At 28.2% G+C, this 18,681-nt stretch overlaps 1 protein-coding gene across 4 annotated transcripts in view; it reads left to right on the forward strand.

The window, feature by feature from the left end:
* LOC129981225 (neural cell adhesion molecule 2-like) overlaps positions 1–18,681 on the forward strand; it is a 1,216,049-nt gene that overhangs the window by 1,056,440 nt on the left and 140,928 nt on the right. For all 4 annotated transcript variants that reach the window (XM_056091976.1, XM_056091978.1, XM_056091979.1 and 1 more), the window contains one exon: positions 9,030–9,365. In XM_056091976.1, the coding sequence (XP_055947951.1) occupies positions 9,030–9,365 (336 nt within the window). The remainder of the gene's footprint in view (positions 1–9,029; positions 9,366–18,681) is intronic.

Genomic DNA, 18,681 nt, shown 5'->3' on the forward strand with positions numbered 1-18,681 from the left:
CTATTTACAAAATTTACAATTATATAAGAAATTATATTATGATGAGACCGTTTACATAATTTTTCAACTTAGAAATATAATTTGTAGTAATTAGCTTAGAAATATAATGCAGATTGAGAGATAAAATTTGTAAAAATATACATATAATCTGTGTTCACATTTTTTATGTTATAGTAGATCAGGATGCAGTTAAAAAAAATCAGATGGAAAATGATTTGAGAAATGGGAATGAAGACAATCTCTGTTTGATTGAAATGTGTGACAGGAGACTGCAGTGCTTGTTTTTTCCCTTAGTCTTTTTTGGTATGAGACTTGATGTTGAGTGCTATGGAGGCGAGAATAGGTCTCTATTTCCACTTATAAATTTAATTACACTGTGGATTTTTTGTCTGGAAAGGAAGTTGTTGGCGACTCTTTTCAGCCATTCCTGTTCATGGCTTGGTGATGGTTTTTTCATATGCCAGGAGATTGTAAGGATGCATTCCGTAGCATAATGAAGTGCGGTGCCTATCCCACCACAACTGCACTGGTCACTCTCAGACAGGTTGAACCTTTTGAGGTAGGCAGGAAAAGGGCCGTGTTCTGAGAAGAAAATAATTTCCTCTCTGTTCCAGTTAGTGGGATTAAGGTTGACTGAAGGTAAGATATTAAAAATTTTTCTGCCTGTGACACCATTGCTCCAATATTCTTGCCATTCCTCAAGCATGTCTTTCCGGAGGAGGGCTTTTATATGTGGTTTTGGTATCTTTGTTTGCATGTAGAATTGCCCATTTTGCGTTGCGTCCTTTGCCAGTTGATCTGCTTTTTCGTTGCCTATATTGCCCGCGTGTGCTTTAACCCATGAAATTTTTATTGTTGGATTTGAAAGCAGGACACCAAAAATGTCTCTTGCTTTTTGGTTTGTGCTCTTTGGATTTGAAGATGCCATGATACTAGCTCTATTGTCAACATGTATTTTAAAAGTATTGTTGTTTGAAAACTGAGATGTATATTTTACTGCTTCATGAAGTGCAGTGAGTTCAGCTTGGAAAACGGTATTATTGTCATTCAATTTGGCAGACCAGTGGTAGGACCAGGAATCATTGAACAGAACACAAAACGCAGCTCCAACTCCATGTTCTGTTTTTGAGCCATCTGTGAAGATATTGATATTATTTATTTGAGATAAATTTATTCCTTCATCTTCCAATGAAATTTGGTTGGGATTGAGATGCTGTGAAGGGTGAGTAGACCAACCAGTTGCTTTCTTCTCTAGATCTTCTGGTTGTATCTCTGTTATATTATAAGGAAGAGGGATTCTTAGGCGATATATTGTCGTTAGTCTGGCTTCAAACTGTAATTGCAGGTGCAGGGGTGGAATGCCGAGAATGGTTTGTAGCGCTGCTGTTGGAGTTGTGCGGTAAGCACCTGAAATATAGAGAAGAAATGGTCTCTGAATGGTGGAGAGCTTCCTCTTCATTCTATATGTTGGGTTTAGACACCACGCTGATGAACCATGGGCGAGCATTCTCTCAACTACTGTCTTGTAAAGAACTCTTTTGTGTTTCTGAGAGATTCCCCATGTGCTTCCAGCGATTCTTTTGAGGTTTTGGTGCATTTTAATGGCCTTTTCTCCTTGTTTTTCTATGTGTTCTAGCCAGTTTAATTGGTCATCAATGTGGACTCCTAGATATTTAATAGATTTATTTCTCTTAATGATGTCTCCATTCCACATGATTCTGGGGCCTCTCGCCATTTTGCTGAATAAAATATGGGTTGTTTTTTCCGTGGAGATGGAAAGTTTATTATTTGAGCACCAGGAATTAAATTTGGTTATTGCAAGTTCAGTTTCTCTTTCCAGGCTATTTTTTGTGTCCGCTTCGATAACCAGTACAAAATCATCTGCAAAGGCTTGGATGTGTACATTTTCTGGCCAGACCTGCTTGAGAATTTCGTTGGCTACGAGATTCCAGAGAGCGGGACCACTGCATGATCCTTGAGGGCAGCCTTGTTTCTGATCTTTCATGGCCCTACCTTCTGGAGTCATTAGGGTCACTTTCCTGTTTTGGAGAAGACTGTGAAAGAGGCGATTGATGTTTAAAGGACAGGGACTTTCATCCAGACTTTTGAGAATATCTTTGTGTTGCAAGTTGTCAAAGGCTCCTTTTATATCAATAGAGAGCACTAAGACATGCTTGCCCTCTCTTCTTGCAGCTTGAATTTTGTTTATCAGCTCATGGATGGCTGTGTCTACAGATTTACCTTCCCTAAACCCATGTTGACGCTCGCTGAGGCTATTAGTGGTCTCAAGATGATAAGTTAACCTTTGGGTCATTAATTTCTCTAGCACCTTCCCGATTGTTGGCAGGAGAGAAATGGGTCGATATGAAGATGCCAGTCTCTGATCTTTTCCTTGTTTTTGGAATAAAATAATATTTCCTATTTTCAAGGAATCTGGGAAGCAACTTAATTCTAGGCACTTATTAAAGAGAGTTGGGAAGATATTATGAAAGCGCTTGTGTATAATTTTAAGAAGGAGGTTGTCAATTCCATCAATACCGGGAGCTTTACCTGACGGAAGGTTGTCTATAATCATTGAAATTTCTTGAAGGGAAAATGGAGGGTCAAGTGGCTGCGTTGAAGTGTTTAAATTATAGTTAGTTGAAATAGCAGGAGATGGGAAAATCTGGTCCAAGATGGTTTGCGCTGCTTCCTTCAGACTTCCTTTTGGGTCACTGTTCATCAGGTATGGAATTTGAGATGGGAAAACAGATTTCCGGAAGGCGGCTTTGTAATGCTTTCCATATGGGTTGGAGGCTGAACTGCAGAAATTTCTCCAGCCCGTGTTTTTTGCTTTTTTAATATGTTTTTTGTACTCTGTTTTTTCTTTCTTGAAGATCTGGTATCTCCACTGCTTTTCAATTTCTGGTGCCCTCTGTGCTCTCTTTCTTAGTGCTCTTACTTTCTTTTTATGAATTTCCAATTTTTCTGTCCACCAGTTTGGTTTCGTTAACAAAAGCTGTTTTTTGATCTTGAAAGTTTTGTTGCAGGCATTAATAACAACAAAAATTGTACAAAAATTATATAAATAACAAATTAATTAACTATATTCATTTCATAATTATATCTAGGAGCGTTACTTGTACTATAACCACTTCGAGATTCTGCTTCATCACGAGTTTCAAATGTTTATCAAACAATTGTAAATTATATATCATAAAATATTCTTAAAAATATTTAAGTACTTTATGATTATAAAATTTCTAATTTTAGCAGATAAGAAAAAAATACCGCCATCACATTTTCAAATAATTTTTCACTTAATTTAAAGTGTGAAAATCACTCTTATCATCGCTTTTGGTTAAAATAAATATTATTGAAAAGTCGATAATAAAATTCTAGAATAAAACGGATTATAGCTGTATAAATTATTTCCAAATAAGTAAAATTATGTTCCAAGTAAAATAATCATGACAATTATGTTTAATTTAGCTTTTAAAAACCAAAATATTTTAATTGGGTTCTTGAATTAAAAGCAGAATATAATAAATTCAAATATATTTTACCTTGAATTTAATTTGCAATTTTTCTTCGTTGAAACAATCTTTAAGATACTTAGTTTTAAAATTTTTAAGTAATTTCACATTTTCTGGAATTCAGAAACGTTACTTTAGAATTTTTTTAAGTTTTTCAAAAATTACTTTCAGTTTGTTTATTTATCATATAAGGAAGAGATAATGTCCTAATAATAAAGTTAGAGAATCGTAAATATATTTATGTTTATTTGGAATAAATATGTTTAATACTTCCTTTTTCAAATTATCGTTTGAATTGAAACATAAAAATGAATACCTAGCATCAAAAATTTTCAATTTCTGAAAATTAAATGTATTTCTTCATATAAATTTTTAATAACATGAAAAAATTATATTTAATATTAAAATATTTTATTATTAAAAATATCAATTTCTTAAAATTAATTATACAAGATGAATGAGAAATATTTATTCATTTCAGAAAAACTAAATAAATGGTTTTCGTAGACCTAACATATTGAAGAGAATTTAATGAATTATTTATTTTGGAACAAAATTTCAAAAATATAACGGAAATAAAAATCATTTTGGGAAAAATATATTTTTCATTTACTGATCAGAATTCTACAAAAGCGTTGCAGTTGGGAAGATTAAACCAAAATTCTAAAAGTTAAAAAAGGAATGCCTACTAATGAAATTTTAGTTGTTATTAGTCTTTTATGTTATATTTTTAAACAAATTTCAGCACATGTATAAATGCAAGATCAATTTCTCTGCTCAGAATTGGTTTACATAAAATTGGTAATTCTATTTTGATTTCTGAATTAATTTTTGCTTCCACAAAATTCAATGAAGATTTTCATGTGAAAAGCAATATTACTTTCAAAATAGAATAAAATTTTATTCCAGAGGTTAATTTAATGTCTGTTACAGCGGCATTTGGATATGGAATTTAGGAAATCTCTTTAATTCTTTTCAATTATGTCGATGTATATGATTTCTTATCTCTTTAGTTTAATCAATTACATTAACCCTCTCAATTCTAATATTCAATTTATAATGCAAATATTTTTTCTCAATTAAAAAAAAATTGTTGATTAATGAAATTATTGAAGTGTTTACTGAGCTTTATCGAATACATATTAGTGTCAAATAGGAATAAAGTAACAGATGATATTTATTATTAATGACTGTCAAAGTAAATTTTCAAAAACACATTTTAACCATCGTAATGCATTCTGAAGAAAGAAATTACATCAAAGCATACATGGCAAAGTCGATAAAAGGAAGGGAAAACAAAGAAGTGATTCCTTATACAAATGACAGAATGTCTACAATTTAAATTTCCGTATAGTTGTGACAAATATTGTTTAAATAAATCATATCTTATCTTAAACTACTAAAATTTTGTACTTCTTTCTCTATTACAACTTGAAAAATTATTTGAAGCTTAAAATGTGAATTATATTTTTAAATACTTCGCATATTTATAGAAAGTACCAGTCATTTAAGAAACTGTAAATTTTTGTGACAAAATTATATAAATCATTTAATATTTCTCATTATTAAAATGCATGTTAATTATCTGCTTAAATGCTGTGATTAACAAGCATTATATTTTTTAAGAGAAATGTATCGAAGATTTTTTTCATTTCAAGTTATAGATTTAATACATATTTCAAAATTTATGAATTTACAGATTATCACTTAGCTCTTTTGAAAACTTTTGATCATTTTATTTGTTGATTTATTTTATTCAATTAATTGATTATTTTATTCATTTGAAAAATATTTCAACTTTTAAAGTTTTTTAGTACATTTTATAACTTGATTTTTTTTATAATTTAAAAATAAAATTTTGTAATTGATTTTTAACAAATTTTCCGCAAACAGTTTCCCCACAACAATAGATTTTTATAATATTTTACAAAAAAATAATCAAATTAAGGAATTAATTAGGGATTTATTTAATACGCTTATTAATTTACTTAAAAGTTTATTCCCTAAAAATAGTGTCACCTGATTCTGAAATTGAAGAATAAAGGATTTTCCGAAACCGTAGTATCATAATGATAAGTTATGTCAAACTATAAAATTGAAGAAAAATAAAATAATCAATATTTTAGAGCTTTGTATATTTAATGCTTATTTTTAGGAAATTTATTAAATACATATTTTAATTATTACTAAAAAATAATTTTTTAAGAATTTTTTTTTTAGATAACTAAGTATTTTGTTTTGTAAACTTGTTTTCTAAATAATACCTCATTAAAGGAGTTGCATTCTTTGAAAAAATTATTTTAAACACCATAAAAAATAAATTTAAAAATCTAAATATTTTCGAATGAACAAATTAAATTGGATTGGAATTTTTTAGACTACAAATCTTGTCATTTTACTATGCATGAAAGAATAATCTTCAAAATGACTTTCTAATTTCATTTAAAGTTATAAATTTTGAATATTTAAGTTTTACTTGAAATAATGCATACCATATAGGCAGCAATATGCAGTTACGAAAATGAGATATAGTCCAAAAAGTATATTATTATACAAAGAAAGTTGAAAAAATATATAATTACTTGATGCAAAGAATTTAAAAGTAATTATTATTAATTATATACTTTACTCGCAAAAAAATTTATAAAATTGTATTTATTGTAAGTTTCTTTACGATAATTTGTACCAATTTATGCTCAAGAAGACATAATTTATCCAGTCTGCTTGAAAATTTAAAATTTAATTGCCTTATTAAATTCTTTAAAAGAACAAAAATATAAAACTTCCTTTCAGATTGTGGTATTTTTGTATTATTTTCTATGAATATAAAACTAATAAGCGAACCAGTAAAGACAAGTGTAACATAAATAGTTCATTAAACACTATTGACAGTTAAATGGAAGAAAAAAAAATAGAATTCAAAGATCTTTCTATCCTTTCTTCATTCACCATTTCATCAGAGCAGCAATTCCTCATCACTTGCTTTCCACTTTCTTTTGATATTGTAACAAGTAATGATCCATTCTCAATTCTTTTTCTATTCCGAGGTTCTTTTTTTTAGAAAAGAATGTCATCATTAGTGAAGAATTTATATAAGTGACACTATTTCTGACTGCATTTAAAATGGAAAATTTTCTTACACGTGGATATATAAAATGTATGTAGTATTCTACTGTAAGGATAATTATGAAGAAACGTTTGCAAATAACATGAAAATTACTTTATAATACCAGTATCGCTAACCAATCTAGTTTTCAATGCAATTTTAAATAAGATAGAAAAAAAGAGTATACTATCTATCTTTAAATAAATGATGCTAACTTTATTTTTTGATATTTTATCCATTGCTAAAATATGTTTTCATCATATTATTTAAAGCAAATACTGTTTTATAAATATTTCCATTTATGTTACGAATCACGAACGAAAATAAAATAAGTAGCATTAAAATATTCGAAATTTTTATCAAACAAAAATTTGCTCAAATATTTATAAAAATATTCAAATTTTTGAAATATTTTATTCACAATGTATGCATAAATAAATGGTAGTTTCTTTCATAGACTTTAAAATAAAAATAAAAAAAAAATATTTAAATTATATATATCTATTTAAGCATCTAAAATGCGAATATCGTTTCTATCAGAAAATGTAATTTCTCATTTACTCTGCGTTTATTTCCGTCATAAATCTCCAAACAAAATTGTCACAAAGCTAATTCACCGTTTTTCTACTTATATAAGTAATTGAAATGTGAATATCGCATAAATTGGCATAAAATTACAATTTTCTCTTTCTTTTTTGTCTAAATTTGGCATAAAATAAGTACACAATCTCTCTAAAGTTTTCTCACTTCGGTTGATTAATATCTGTGTGGCATAATATGTATAGAAATAATTTCACTAAATGAATATGATGAAAATAAATTTGATCTTGTTGTATTAAAATTATTTTACCATCCTTACTTAGTTTTTCTGTTTTTATTGCTTTTTTTCAAATTTATTGTTTCTTATCATTAAAAATATTCTTAAATGCCAATATTCTTCAAATGCACGAAAAGAAAACTAGAGCATCTTTTGAAGCATTTGTTGCCTAAACATCGCTTGTTAAAACTAATAATTTAGATTTGAAAGAAAAATATTTTATTATAAGGTCTTCTAAAATAAGCGTTGATTGTATGGTAGCAACTGATTTCTTCCACCATTTTTGAAAATTTAGTAAATCTAGATGTTTCAAATTAAATCCATGTCATGAGTAGTATCAACTTCTAAATTTATCTTTCCTTCTATAATAAAACAAATATGAGAACTATATATATATATATATATATATATATATTGAATAAATATTGACATGCAGAATTTTTTTAATTAAAAACAATACAACTTTATTTGTTCATATCTTCTATTATATAAACAACTAAATTTGAAATAAATTTTTATTCTCAGAGTTACTTCCATAACATCACATTGCTGTACAATAACATGTGTAGAAAGCCACTAAAGTTTTGAAGGTGAAAAAGATAGTAAAAAGAATTCAAATTTATTTTGTTCCATGAATTCATTAGAAGAAATTTATAATTACCCTCCTAACTAAAAACATTCAAAATATCCTCAGATTTGCAGAACTGTGTTTCTAATTCTTTCTAAATAAGTTATTATTAAAAAAGAAATCCTCTATAAATCCTCATTGAGTTGAAAGTTTTATTTCCATACAACTAGTTCGAAATCTGTAAAGGAAACCTGTATAACCTTCTATTATAAATAGTTCTTTTATCTAAATCAACACGAAATTAGGTGTTTAGATAATGAAATATAAATATATTCATATACATCTGTATATCATATACAAATATATCATATACAAATATATCATATACAAATATATCATATACAAAATGTTCTTCATTTCTGATTGATTACCGTTCCTGATTTAAAAAATCATTAGGATAATATTGCTTTGAATTATATCTATGGCATTATTCAACTTTAAGCAATTTACTTTAAAATTTCCAGTGAATCGTAGGCAATTTATCATATACTAAAGGGTTTACTGGTTTAAAGCTTAAATACTGCTTCAGAATGACATATACTGTCAGTGGCTGCAGGTGACTTCTTTAAATAGGTCATTAATTTAAAAAAGGACATTCTAATTCATGAAATATTACAGCATTTATATAAAATTAATTACAGATTTATTAAGGATTGACAATTATCATTTTCTTTAAACACAGACACAGACAGACAGACACACACACTCACTCACGCATGCACGCACGCACGCACACACACACACGCACACACACACACACACACACACACACACACACACACACATATATGTATATAATTTTTTTATCATGTATTTGTCAACGCTTTAAATGAGTCTTTTTTGTTAAAATTATATACCTTCCATGTAGAGAAACATGCAAATATATAAATTCATCCTTCACTAAGAATATATCAAATCATAAGTTTATTTACCAGCTAATTTCTCGTTTCTTTTCTTCCACAGCCACCATTTTATACACCGCAGTGGTTCGAGGGAAGGTTGCCTTGCCATGCGACATATCTCCACCCTCCGCAGACGATTCCGTAGTGCTCATTCTATGGTATAAAGGTGAGGATCCAGCGCCCATTTACACGCTGGATGCTCGAAGAGGAACTGTGGAACAGGCCCGACAATCTGCCAGTGCTCATCTGGAAAACAGGGCTTATTTCAACATGATCAATCGTCCAGCATTCCTGCAGCTAGATCCGGTGCAGGAAGAAGATGCCGGAGAATACAGATGCAGGGTGGATTTCCGGAAAGCTAGAACTGTGAATACTGTCATCACTTTGAAAGTTATAGGTAGGTTTTTATATCTATATCTTTTGATCAATGAATGGTAAAATATTCAGTGCGTTTCTCTTATTTTCTTTGCTGAAACATATACACTTTGAAATCTTATAGCTACTAAGTTATTAAACACTAAACCTTATTTTTAGGGAATGTGACTGCATTCGGGGTTAATTTTTGAAAAAAGTCCGAAACTAATTCTATTTTTGAGTATTTGCATACAAACGATTAAAAAAACATCCTTGAGAACAAAATACACCAGTTAAGTGTAGTTTTTTAAAAATTGGAAAAAGGAGCTTTTTTTGGCTCAAAAGAGGTATAAAGCCAAAATCTTCTTTTTTAATTAAATATTAAATGTAATTAAATGTATATCAAATGATTTGCTTAACATTTTGATGATGGCATAACAAATATATTATCTAGTTCCTATACTAAAATATAATCTGTATTTAATTCCTTTTTTTAAAAAAAATATTGGGATTCAACCGATAAATAAAACACAATTTTCGATTTTTTTTATATTGTTAAGTATTAAAAGCACTATAAAATATTTCTAAATAAATAGATTGCGTATTACTCTAGGTCAGGAGCTGAAGAACAGAGTGAGAAATTATTATACCCAAATTGAAAAAAATATATATACATTAGAATTTAATTTATAAGGTCTTTCATCTGAAAGTTTTATCAAAGATTAGAATTTGAAAAAAAATAGTATCTAAAGATGCAAAATGGAATGAAAAGGCATATAAATACAAATATAAAAATCAGAGTAACTTCCCACAAAAACAGATTTAAATTCTAATGGTTTTTTAAAAACACTGTTCAAAGATTAATGATATTAAATAAACAAATAATAATTTCACAAAATATTGACTTTACAACGTAGTTACCTACCTTAAATTATGATAATTTCGGCAATTTAATAGATACGAATTGGAAGAGACAATTCTCGTCTCAATCACTCATTAGCAAGTATTCAATTTCGATTTTTTTTTCTATAAAGTTTATATGTTTTAACTTCCTTGTATACGTAAATACATAAAAGTATTTTTAGTATATACAGAAAAACTATTTTTAGGTTACAAATATTCAAAATCTGTATTCTCAAAACCGTAAAACTTCAAACTTATTTCAAACATTTTAAATTACCCTGTAAATACTATAATGCGAATGTATAGATAAAGAAGAAAAACAGCAAGAAGGGTAGCAACATATCTGGTAACAAGAATTATAACATGTGATGATGATGTGTCCGCGTTACAACGGAAAGAGGGGTGCAGTAGCTTTTAAGGGTAAAGACCCCTGACTCCTAAGGGCAGAAGTCTGACTTCTAGCTCATGTAATGATGTCACTCACACATTCTTTTGTATACTCCTTTGTACAGGAAAGCTCTTTCACACACCTCACAGATAGAACACAAGGTAAAGAAAACCATGTCTGAACCAAGACTCGAAATCTAGACGCCCAGTTCATGGAAAGACGTTCTACACCTATGCATTCAAGTATCAGTTGATTTGTAAAATGCGTCTCATTTTAGCACAGCGTGTATTACTTGTGAAGCTCTTTTATCTTAATTAATCCAATACAGCGGCCGCTCTTTGCGAATTTAGAAGTCGAAACAATTTACGTAAAGGACCTCTATCAATGAATTCAGTGAAAGCAATAATTAAAAAAATTGAAGAAGAAAAAAAAAAAAAAAACATGTTCTCTCGCAACTCGCCCTGGTAGAGGACAGCAATCGTTGAAAGGAATCAAACGAGCACTGCTGGTAATAGCAGCACACGTGGAGTTGTTTGACAACTAGATGTTAGTGCTTCAATAGTATGGAAAGTCTTAAGAAAAATTCTTCACTTTTATCCATATAAAATTAGCCTTTTGCACGAATTAAAAACTACAGAATATGATCTTCGATTAACTTTTGTTTTGACATTTCTTGCCAGGATGAAGGTCGACAAGGCTTGGCCTTGGACAATTCACTGGAGTTATAAGGCCCATTTTTATTTGAATGAGACTATTAACACTCAGAATTCTAGAATTTAGACATCTAAACAACCCCATGCATTTCAAAAAATAAATGTTTGGTGTGGTTTTACAGCAGATTTTATCATCGGACCATACTTTTTGAGACTATTACCCAAGCAGGACAGCAGACTTGTTATGCAAATGCTCAAATATATCATGATATGTTGAGTAGTTTTTTTATCCCACAACTTCAGCAAAGGCAATGCTTAGATAAAATTGTCTTCATGTAGGATGGAGCAGCACCACATATGGTACATCCGTACTGCAACTGTTGCGCCATCACTTTACAGAAGAAAGAGTCACTAGTCGTGTTTTCGTGTAACCTCCCTCCCCAGATGTGACCTCATGTTACTTTTTTTCTGTGGGGTTATTTAAAATCAAAGGTTTATCTTGGTGGAATCTCGAACTTATGAATTTTAAATGAAAACATAGCACGGCCAGTTATGAATATGCCTCCTGAAATGTTGTATTCAGCTGTAGAGAGTACGGTGTACAGAACGCAATGTCTAGTCCAAGAAACTGGAGGTCATATTGAAATTAACCGATGTCTTCCCGGGAAAACAATTCTACTGAATAAAAACAAAAGAAGAAATAATAAAATCTCTCTATTTTTTATTTATAATCTTTACAGAATTTATTTTTTCCAATAAAGCATATTTGGGGAAAATTAATTCTTTGTTTTTCCTTTGTCTGTTTACTGCAATTTTTTAAAATTTTATCGTGTAGTTAAACTTAAAATTTAGATAAAAAAAGCCACATTCCCCCATCGGCAACTTTTCGTACAAAATTTGGTGACTTTGCGGCTGATAGCTCCAGCTACAGAGGTCTCTCAGTACCGGCAATTTAAAATAAAGCACACTGTATATTAAATATATAGTGTAGTAAAAAGTAGTTTAACAACTTTAAAGTTAGATTAAATATGTAAAAACAAGGCATTACTAAAATAGGAACTTTGAAATGAAATAAAAAAGTGAAATGTATTGTGGAGGACTATCTAGCACTTTCTATTAAATGAAATAAAGAAATGTACCACCAGACAAATGTATAATTCATACTGCACCGAATAAAAATTTACAGTGGCTTAATAACACAGTTGGTAACAACTTGCGAAACATGCATCGCTTTTGTCCTTTGAACAGTTGCTTTAAGTAAATGAAAAGATTATTATGATTGATGCTGCTTCATATCTGCGATTGTCGTATTTTTCACTCTTCATACGACTTATAATGCTTTTACTCTACCAATTGAATTGTTTTTCTATAATACTTTTTTTTTTTTTTTTTTTTTGCATTTCCGAACTCAATTTCAAAAAGATACTTTGGTGTATTTTCCTGAGAGTATTACGAGCATGGTCAATCCTTGAAATGACATGCATATATCAGGATTACAACAGAGTTAACCCTAGCCTGCCATGTTATCTGCGGGATCAAAATGACCATCGTCTCGATAGCATAAAATGAAGGCCCGTACCTCAATTCCATTTCTAGGGAGAACGATCCGTCTTCAAAGTGACCTAACTTGATCCCATACCATTTCTATACTTTTCAGACAAAATATTATTTTTTAAAATTTATTCGCTGCTTTCTCATACATATATTCGGATCACTCCCGTTTGGGTAGTCATATAACGTAAAATATACAATAATGGGTTTAAATATAATATAAATAATGAATTTGGCTTGTAAAATGTATTGCTTCTATACAAATGTGAACGTACAAAATTCCTTTAATCTTTTCCATTAAGAATATCTCAAAATTGCGTAAACTGTTTCAAATGTGGGGACATTTGAAAAAATTGCATTGAACAATAAAATTAACAGTATAATTAAAGATATGTATATTTTTAATGTTTTGTCTAATATCGTGCTTGTACTAATATAAATAAATGTGTACACTTTTTTTTTATTAGACAAAGCAGACCCGCTAATTATAGACTATTTTAATTATGATCAATAGATATTTTGAAGAATAACATAAAGCCTGCATAAATATAAGTTTGCATAAATATAAATTTATTAAGCATGAAATAGCTATATTGAATACATTTAATTACGTATAAATAAAGTAAAAATAAGTCATTTTTGTTCAGTTTTACGGGAAAAAAAGAAATTGAGAACAAGTAGCGATGCAAATAAATACAACCAAATATTGGATATCATATTGCAATATATCAGCGTAAGAAATTTATGGGAAGCCATCTGAAAATTAAATCAGATTACTCAAATTTGTTTCATTTCATAATGCGATATGTAATAGCATCCAGCACAAATGATACGAAATGAAATATTATTGCGGATGAAAAAAAAATCCATTTATTTATGCCTTATTTACAAAAAGATTGCTTTAAACATTGTAAAAAATGTACAGATTCTCTTTAAACTGGAAAGATATTATTTAGAATCCTCCTCTGGCATGAATGATAAAATTTCCATTACTTAGTAATGACTTCGAAATAGGAAAAGGGTGTCGAATATCTTGAACAAATATATGCGCTGTTATTTTCCCAATCTGTACAGACAGTGTTATTTATTTCTTCTTCCATGATTCATTCGAATAGCACCATTAGCTTCTGAAACACAAATACAATATTTTTTTTTTTTTTTTATCGCAGTAGAATATTACTCAGTTTTGATGACGCTAAGTAAAAGAACTAGAAAAGAAAAATCAATGTTTGTAATATTTCACTCTTTCTGCTTCAATTTTAACGCAACTAGAAAGCATAGAAGAATATTAAGCACGAAAAAAAATGCGAGGTAGTCTACTTTTCCAATGCAATTTTATTTTTTTCCGGGATGACAGGCAATTAAGTTAATTCATTTGATGGAAAGTAGAATCTTTATTGATGTACCAAAAATGCTATTTTTCTACTCTTCAAAATGCATTTTTTTGTATCGCAGCGAATTTATTTTTTAGACACAATCTTTCGCTGGATGACAGATAATTGCAACGGTGCAAAAATATGCAAGCAATTATTTGCGATCCAAGTTTTTGAATTAGATGGCAACGAGGGAAAATCGTCTAATGAAGAGAAGTTGTTCTAAATTCTCTTCTTTTTTTTATTTTATACTTGATCTAGTTCTTTTTTTCTTTATGGAGAACATGCCAAAATGAAATAAATTAAGCCCTTTCGTTAAGGCAAGAGAAAATATTCTAATAACTTACGTGCCCTAATTAGTTGAAAATAATTGTCTAAAAATAATATGTATTTTATCAGAGTTGCTAAATTTAGTTCTTGTTTAAAAAGACTATCTTTAAAGAAGAAAAAATATCATATCGATATGATGATCCACTTCGAAATTAATATAAAAAACTGCCTCCCGAATATTTTCCTTCTAAGATTGGAGGGCTTGAAATTTAATTAAAACTCTGCTTTCAGTTTTGTGAAAATACTATTAAAGCTAAAAACTTTAACCCCTAAAATTAAAATACAAATAAATGGAAAATAAAATAACAAGTTTGCTCTTTTTCTTAAGGAATAGAAAAAATTCTAAATTAATGGAATTCCCATTAAATCTAGAGCCCCAAATAAAAAAGAAATCCTTAACTGTTATTCCTTAACAGGTATTCCTTAACTGTTTCTGCTGTAAGAATACTGTTTTTGATTTTCAAAATGCTTGTTTGATTAGAAAATACGATACATAACATGTATTTTTCTCTAGTTGAATATTCTTAGATAAAAATATTTTAATTCCGTTTCTCATCCAGTTAATTAATTTAATATCTCATTTAGAAGTTCCTCAAAAACTCGGGGTGAAATATGAAATTAAACTGTGCTTGTATGTCTAGATAGAGTCTGATCATGTTTCTTTTAGTTTAAAAATGAACGAAAAATACATTTCTGACCTGTTATAGTGCTTACTCCATTTTCCTGGTCAATGTTACTAAACAGCTAATAATATGATAATGGTCTCGGGAGTGATCATGACAATTACTACTACCTCTATGACGTTAATCACATCACTTTTCAGCACTAAACATTTTTATCACGCAATCTTCAATTACTTAGAAACTGTAGGATGCTTTTATTATTTCCCAGCTTGTAAACATCGGTATTAATTTTATTTTTTAACACCTTTCAATTCCTGTTTTTAATTCGCGAATATGAGAAGACTCAATTTGTTTTTTTTATTTCGTATTTTTCTAATGGTATCAATTAGAATTAAGAGCTAAAGTCTCTTTCCAAATTTTTACGCAACAAACAGCAAGACTTTAAATCTAAATAATAAGAAACAATTAAAAGAATGCAACATGAATGAAATAATAAAAAAATGCTGCCAAAACTTTTCTGCCAAATTTAAAGTCTATAACATTCAGATACAGCGAAATTTAAATACACAAAACATCTCATCTCAAGTTTCTCGATATTCAAAAAAATAATTGCAAAATTTTACTGATATATATATATATATATATACTTCAAGAAATGTTAATACTTTTCCAATAGCATCCCTTTTGTTGTCATTTTCAATAAAGGCCTATGCAAAAATTTAAAAAAAAACTATCTACAAACAATATTTAGGTTTTAATTCATTGATTCCTATCATTTAATGCTTTAAAAACGGAGCTGCTTTCCTCTTCGTGCAGTGACAAGAACGTATTGCGAGTAACCATATGAGTCGTCATTATAGCGTCAATAATTTATTAAAAATTATGTTGCTTTTGTTTCTGTTAAAAGAATAAAAGCTGATATATGTTTAAGAAAAATGTCCTACATTTTTTTATTAAATGAATATTATTCTATGCAAATATATATTTTACATTAACAATTAGTATTTGCTGTCTATAGCAGGCATTAAATTTTAAAAGAACATCTCTTTTTCAAAATAATTCACAATTTTTATATATTTAACTTAAAGAAATAAAATTGTCCATAATTTATTCATAGATAAAAATTCTTTTATTTTTATGGTTATTCAAATGGGGCTATTCAAATATGTGGGTGATTTATATTCATTCAATAATGAAATCGAATATTTTTTCATGACATTTGTTTCGCTTCATTTATTTTTTTAATTCATAAAGTGATCGCTTGCTGATGTTTAATCGGCATTCTATTTTCAGATTTCTTGACATTTCAATGAATAAAAATTTGAAAGTAACCGTCTAGTAAGCTCATGTAATATTAATTTGAAATCCCTGACTATTCAAATGAAAATTGTTATTCAAAATTAATGACGAGATCAGGATAATGTATATGTACTTCAAATTTAAATAAATGTTTGCTTTTTATTGATAAAAATAGAACAGCCCTATTAGCAAAGCATATGTAATTAATTGCCTTCCAATACTTTTTAATACATTATGTATGTTCATTTTTTTAGCCTAACAAATCTCTTTGTGCATTGAATTTATTTTCTTTTTTGAAATTTCAGTTCAAATTATGTCTTCAATTTTTTTTTCCTCTCTCAGAAAAGAAAATATTTTAATGAGAAGTTGGAAAACATATTTAAATTTGCGATTCGCGAATTCTGTTTTAATTTCGACATTAAATGCATCTGTAAAAAGTGAGTAATTATTTATTGCTTTATGTATTTTAAAATATATATTTTAACACTTGCCCATTTTCTAAAGAAAGATTGAAAAAAAAAATAAACATATCACGAAAAATATTTATTTAATATCTATAAAATATAATAATGTTCTAAAATGTTAAGAAAGGATGTAAACCAAATGCGAAACTTTTAACATTATCAAATAAATTTCAGTGGGATGCATTTCTGCTCCTTTTATTTGCTTTTTTACACACTTTAACATAAAAATGAAAATGAAATGTGACGTATTAGCCTTTTTTTTATTAAATTTAAATTGAATTACGAATTTTTTATATTATTCCATTTATATATATTTATTAATTATATATAAATGGACATAATATAAATATTTATTAAATATTTATATTATGTAACATATAAATTAAATATTAATATCAATTATAATTAATATCATATTATTTTATTAATAATGTAACTTTATCTATGCATCTTTTATTTATCTGTAAAAGTGTTTTTGAATTAATAACTATCACTGTCCCAAAAATACTTTTAACTACCTCATTCTTGTCTAATTGCATTACTGTATATTTTATTTGAAATTTTTGGAGGTTAGGATTTTAGTATAAATTAAATCTTAAAGCATATTATAAAACAGTAGATTTTTTTTTTAATAATAAGAGGAAAATTCAAAAACGCTTGCGGAAAAATGTAAGAAATATAGAAGCAAGGATCCTTATAGTCCTGGACATATTATTTTTAGGGGCATGAAATATAGTAGTTTTGATTTTTCTATAAAATGTTTTAACATGATGTGGTTTCAATCTCTTCCGATCCTTTCTACATTAGACTGGAAATTTTTCTCCAATTTCATTTTTAAACATTTATAATGAAGTTTTTTTAAGGATTAGTATTTTATTTTGAAATATATCTGAAAAAAATATATTTGAATTTTTTTAATGATTACTATTTCATTTCGAAATATATCCTAAAATAATAAATACGTAATAAAGCAGCATATAATTATTTTCAGGCTGTTATAATCAGAAAGAAATTAGAGAAAATTTGAGTAAATGTGTAAAAAATACGTTTGCAATGACCATCATAATTTATAGAATAAAATTCTTTTCAACATAAAATAATAATAATAGTGATTTATCAGTAAAAGTTTTAAATAAGAGAGAATTTGCATCTCTTTCTTAACAAAAGGCATTAGATGAAAAACAATTTTATAATTGTCAAGAAAACTGAGGAATAATTTTCAATTAAAAATGATTTTAGTTTTTATAAATGAAATTTACGATTCATGAAGTATCTTATATTTTATTTTTAGAATCTCAAAACAAGTATTGTGAACATTCTTGTTAGATTCTTTATTATTAGCAATGACAAATTATACAACAATTAAGCATAGATATGCATATAGGTTAGAAATTTTCCAAATAAATATTTTATATTTTTTACAATATTTAACTCTTTATTAACTTGTTTTATATTGTGACTCAGATATGAAATAGAATATGAATAGGATAGAGTCTCTATTTTCTAATTTGTCATTTGAAATTTGATTAACCTATTTTTTTATTCTGATACAGTATAATAAAATAACCCCACGCAAAATTTAAATTTGAGTTGATATCATTTCGTATTCTTCTTTCAAAATTCGACTAACAAAAGAAATATTCAGCTTCGTAACTAAATTTTATAACAAAAATAAATAAAAACATTTTCCGCGCTTTGACATATGCAGCACTTCTTTCTTTCTACATTAAATTCAGTATCGTGAATTGATAAGTCTTCAACCAGCATATCAAGTT

The sequence above is a fragment of the Argiope bruennichi genome, chromosome 8, assembly GCF_947563725.1.
Source record: "Argiope bruennichi chromosome 8, qqArgBrue1.1, whole genome shotgun sequence".
In the NCBI taxonomy this organism is placed as follows: domain Eukaryota; kingdom Metazoa; phylum Arthropoda; class Arachnida; order Araneae; family Araneidae; genus Argiope; species Argiope bruennichi.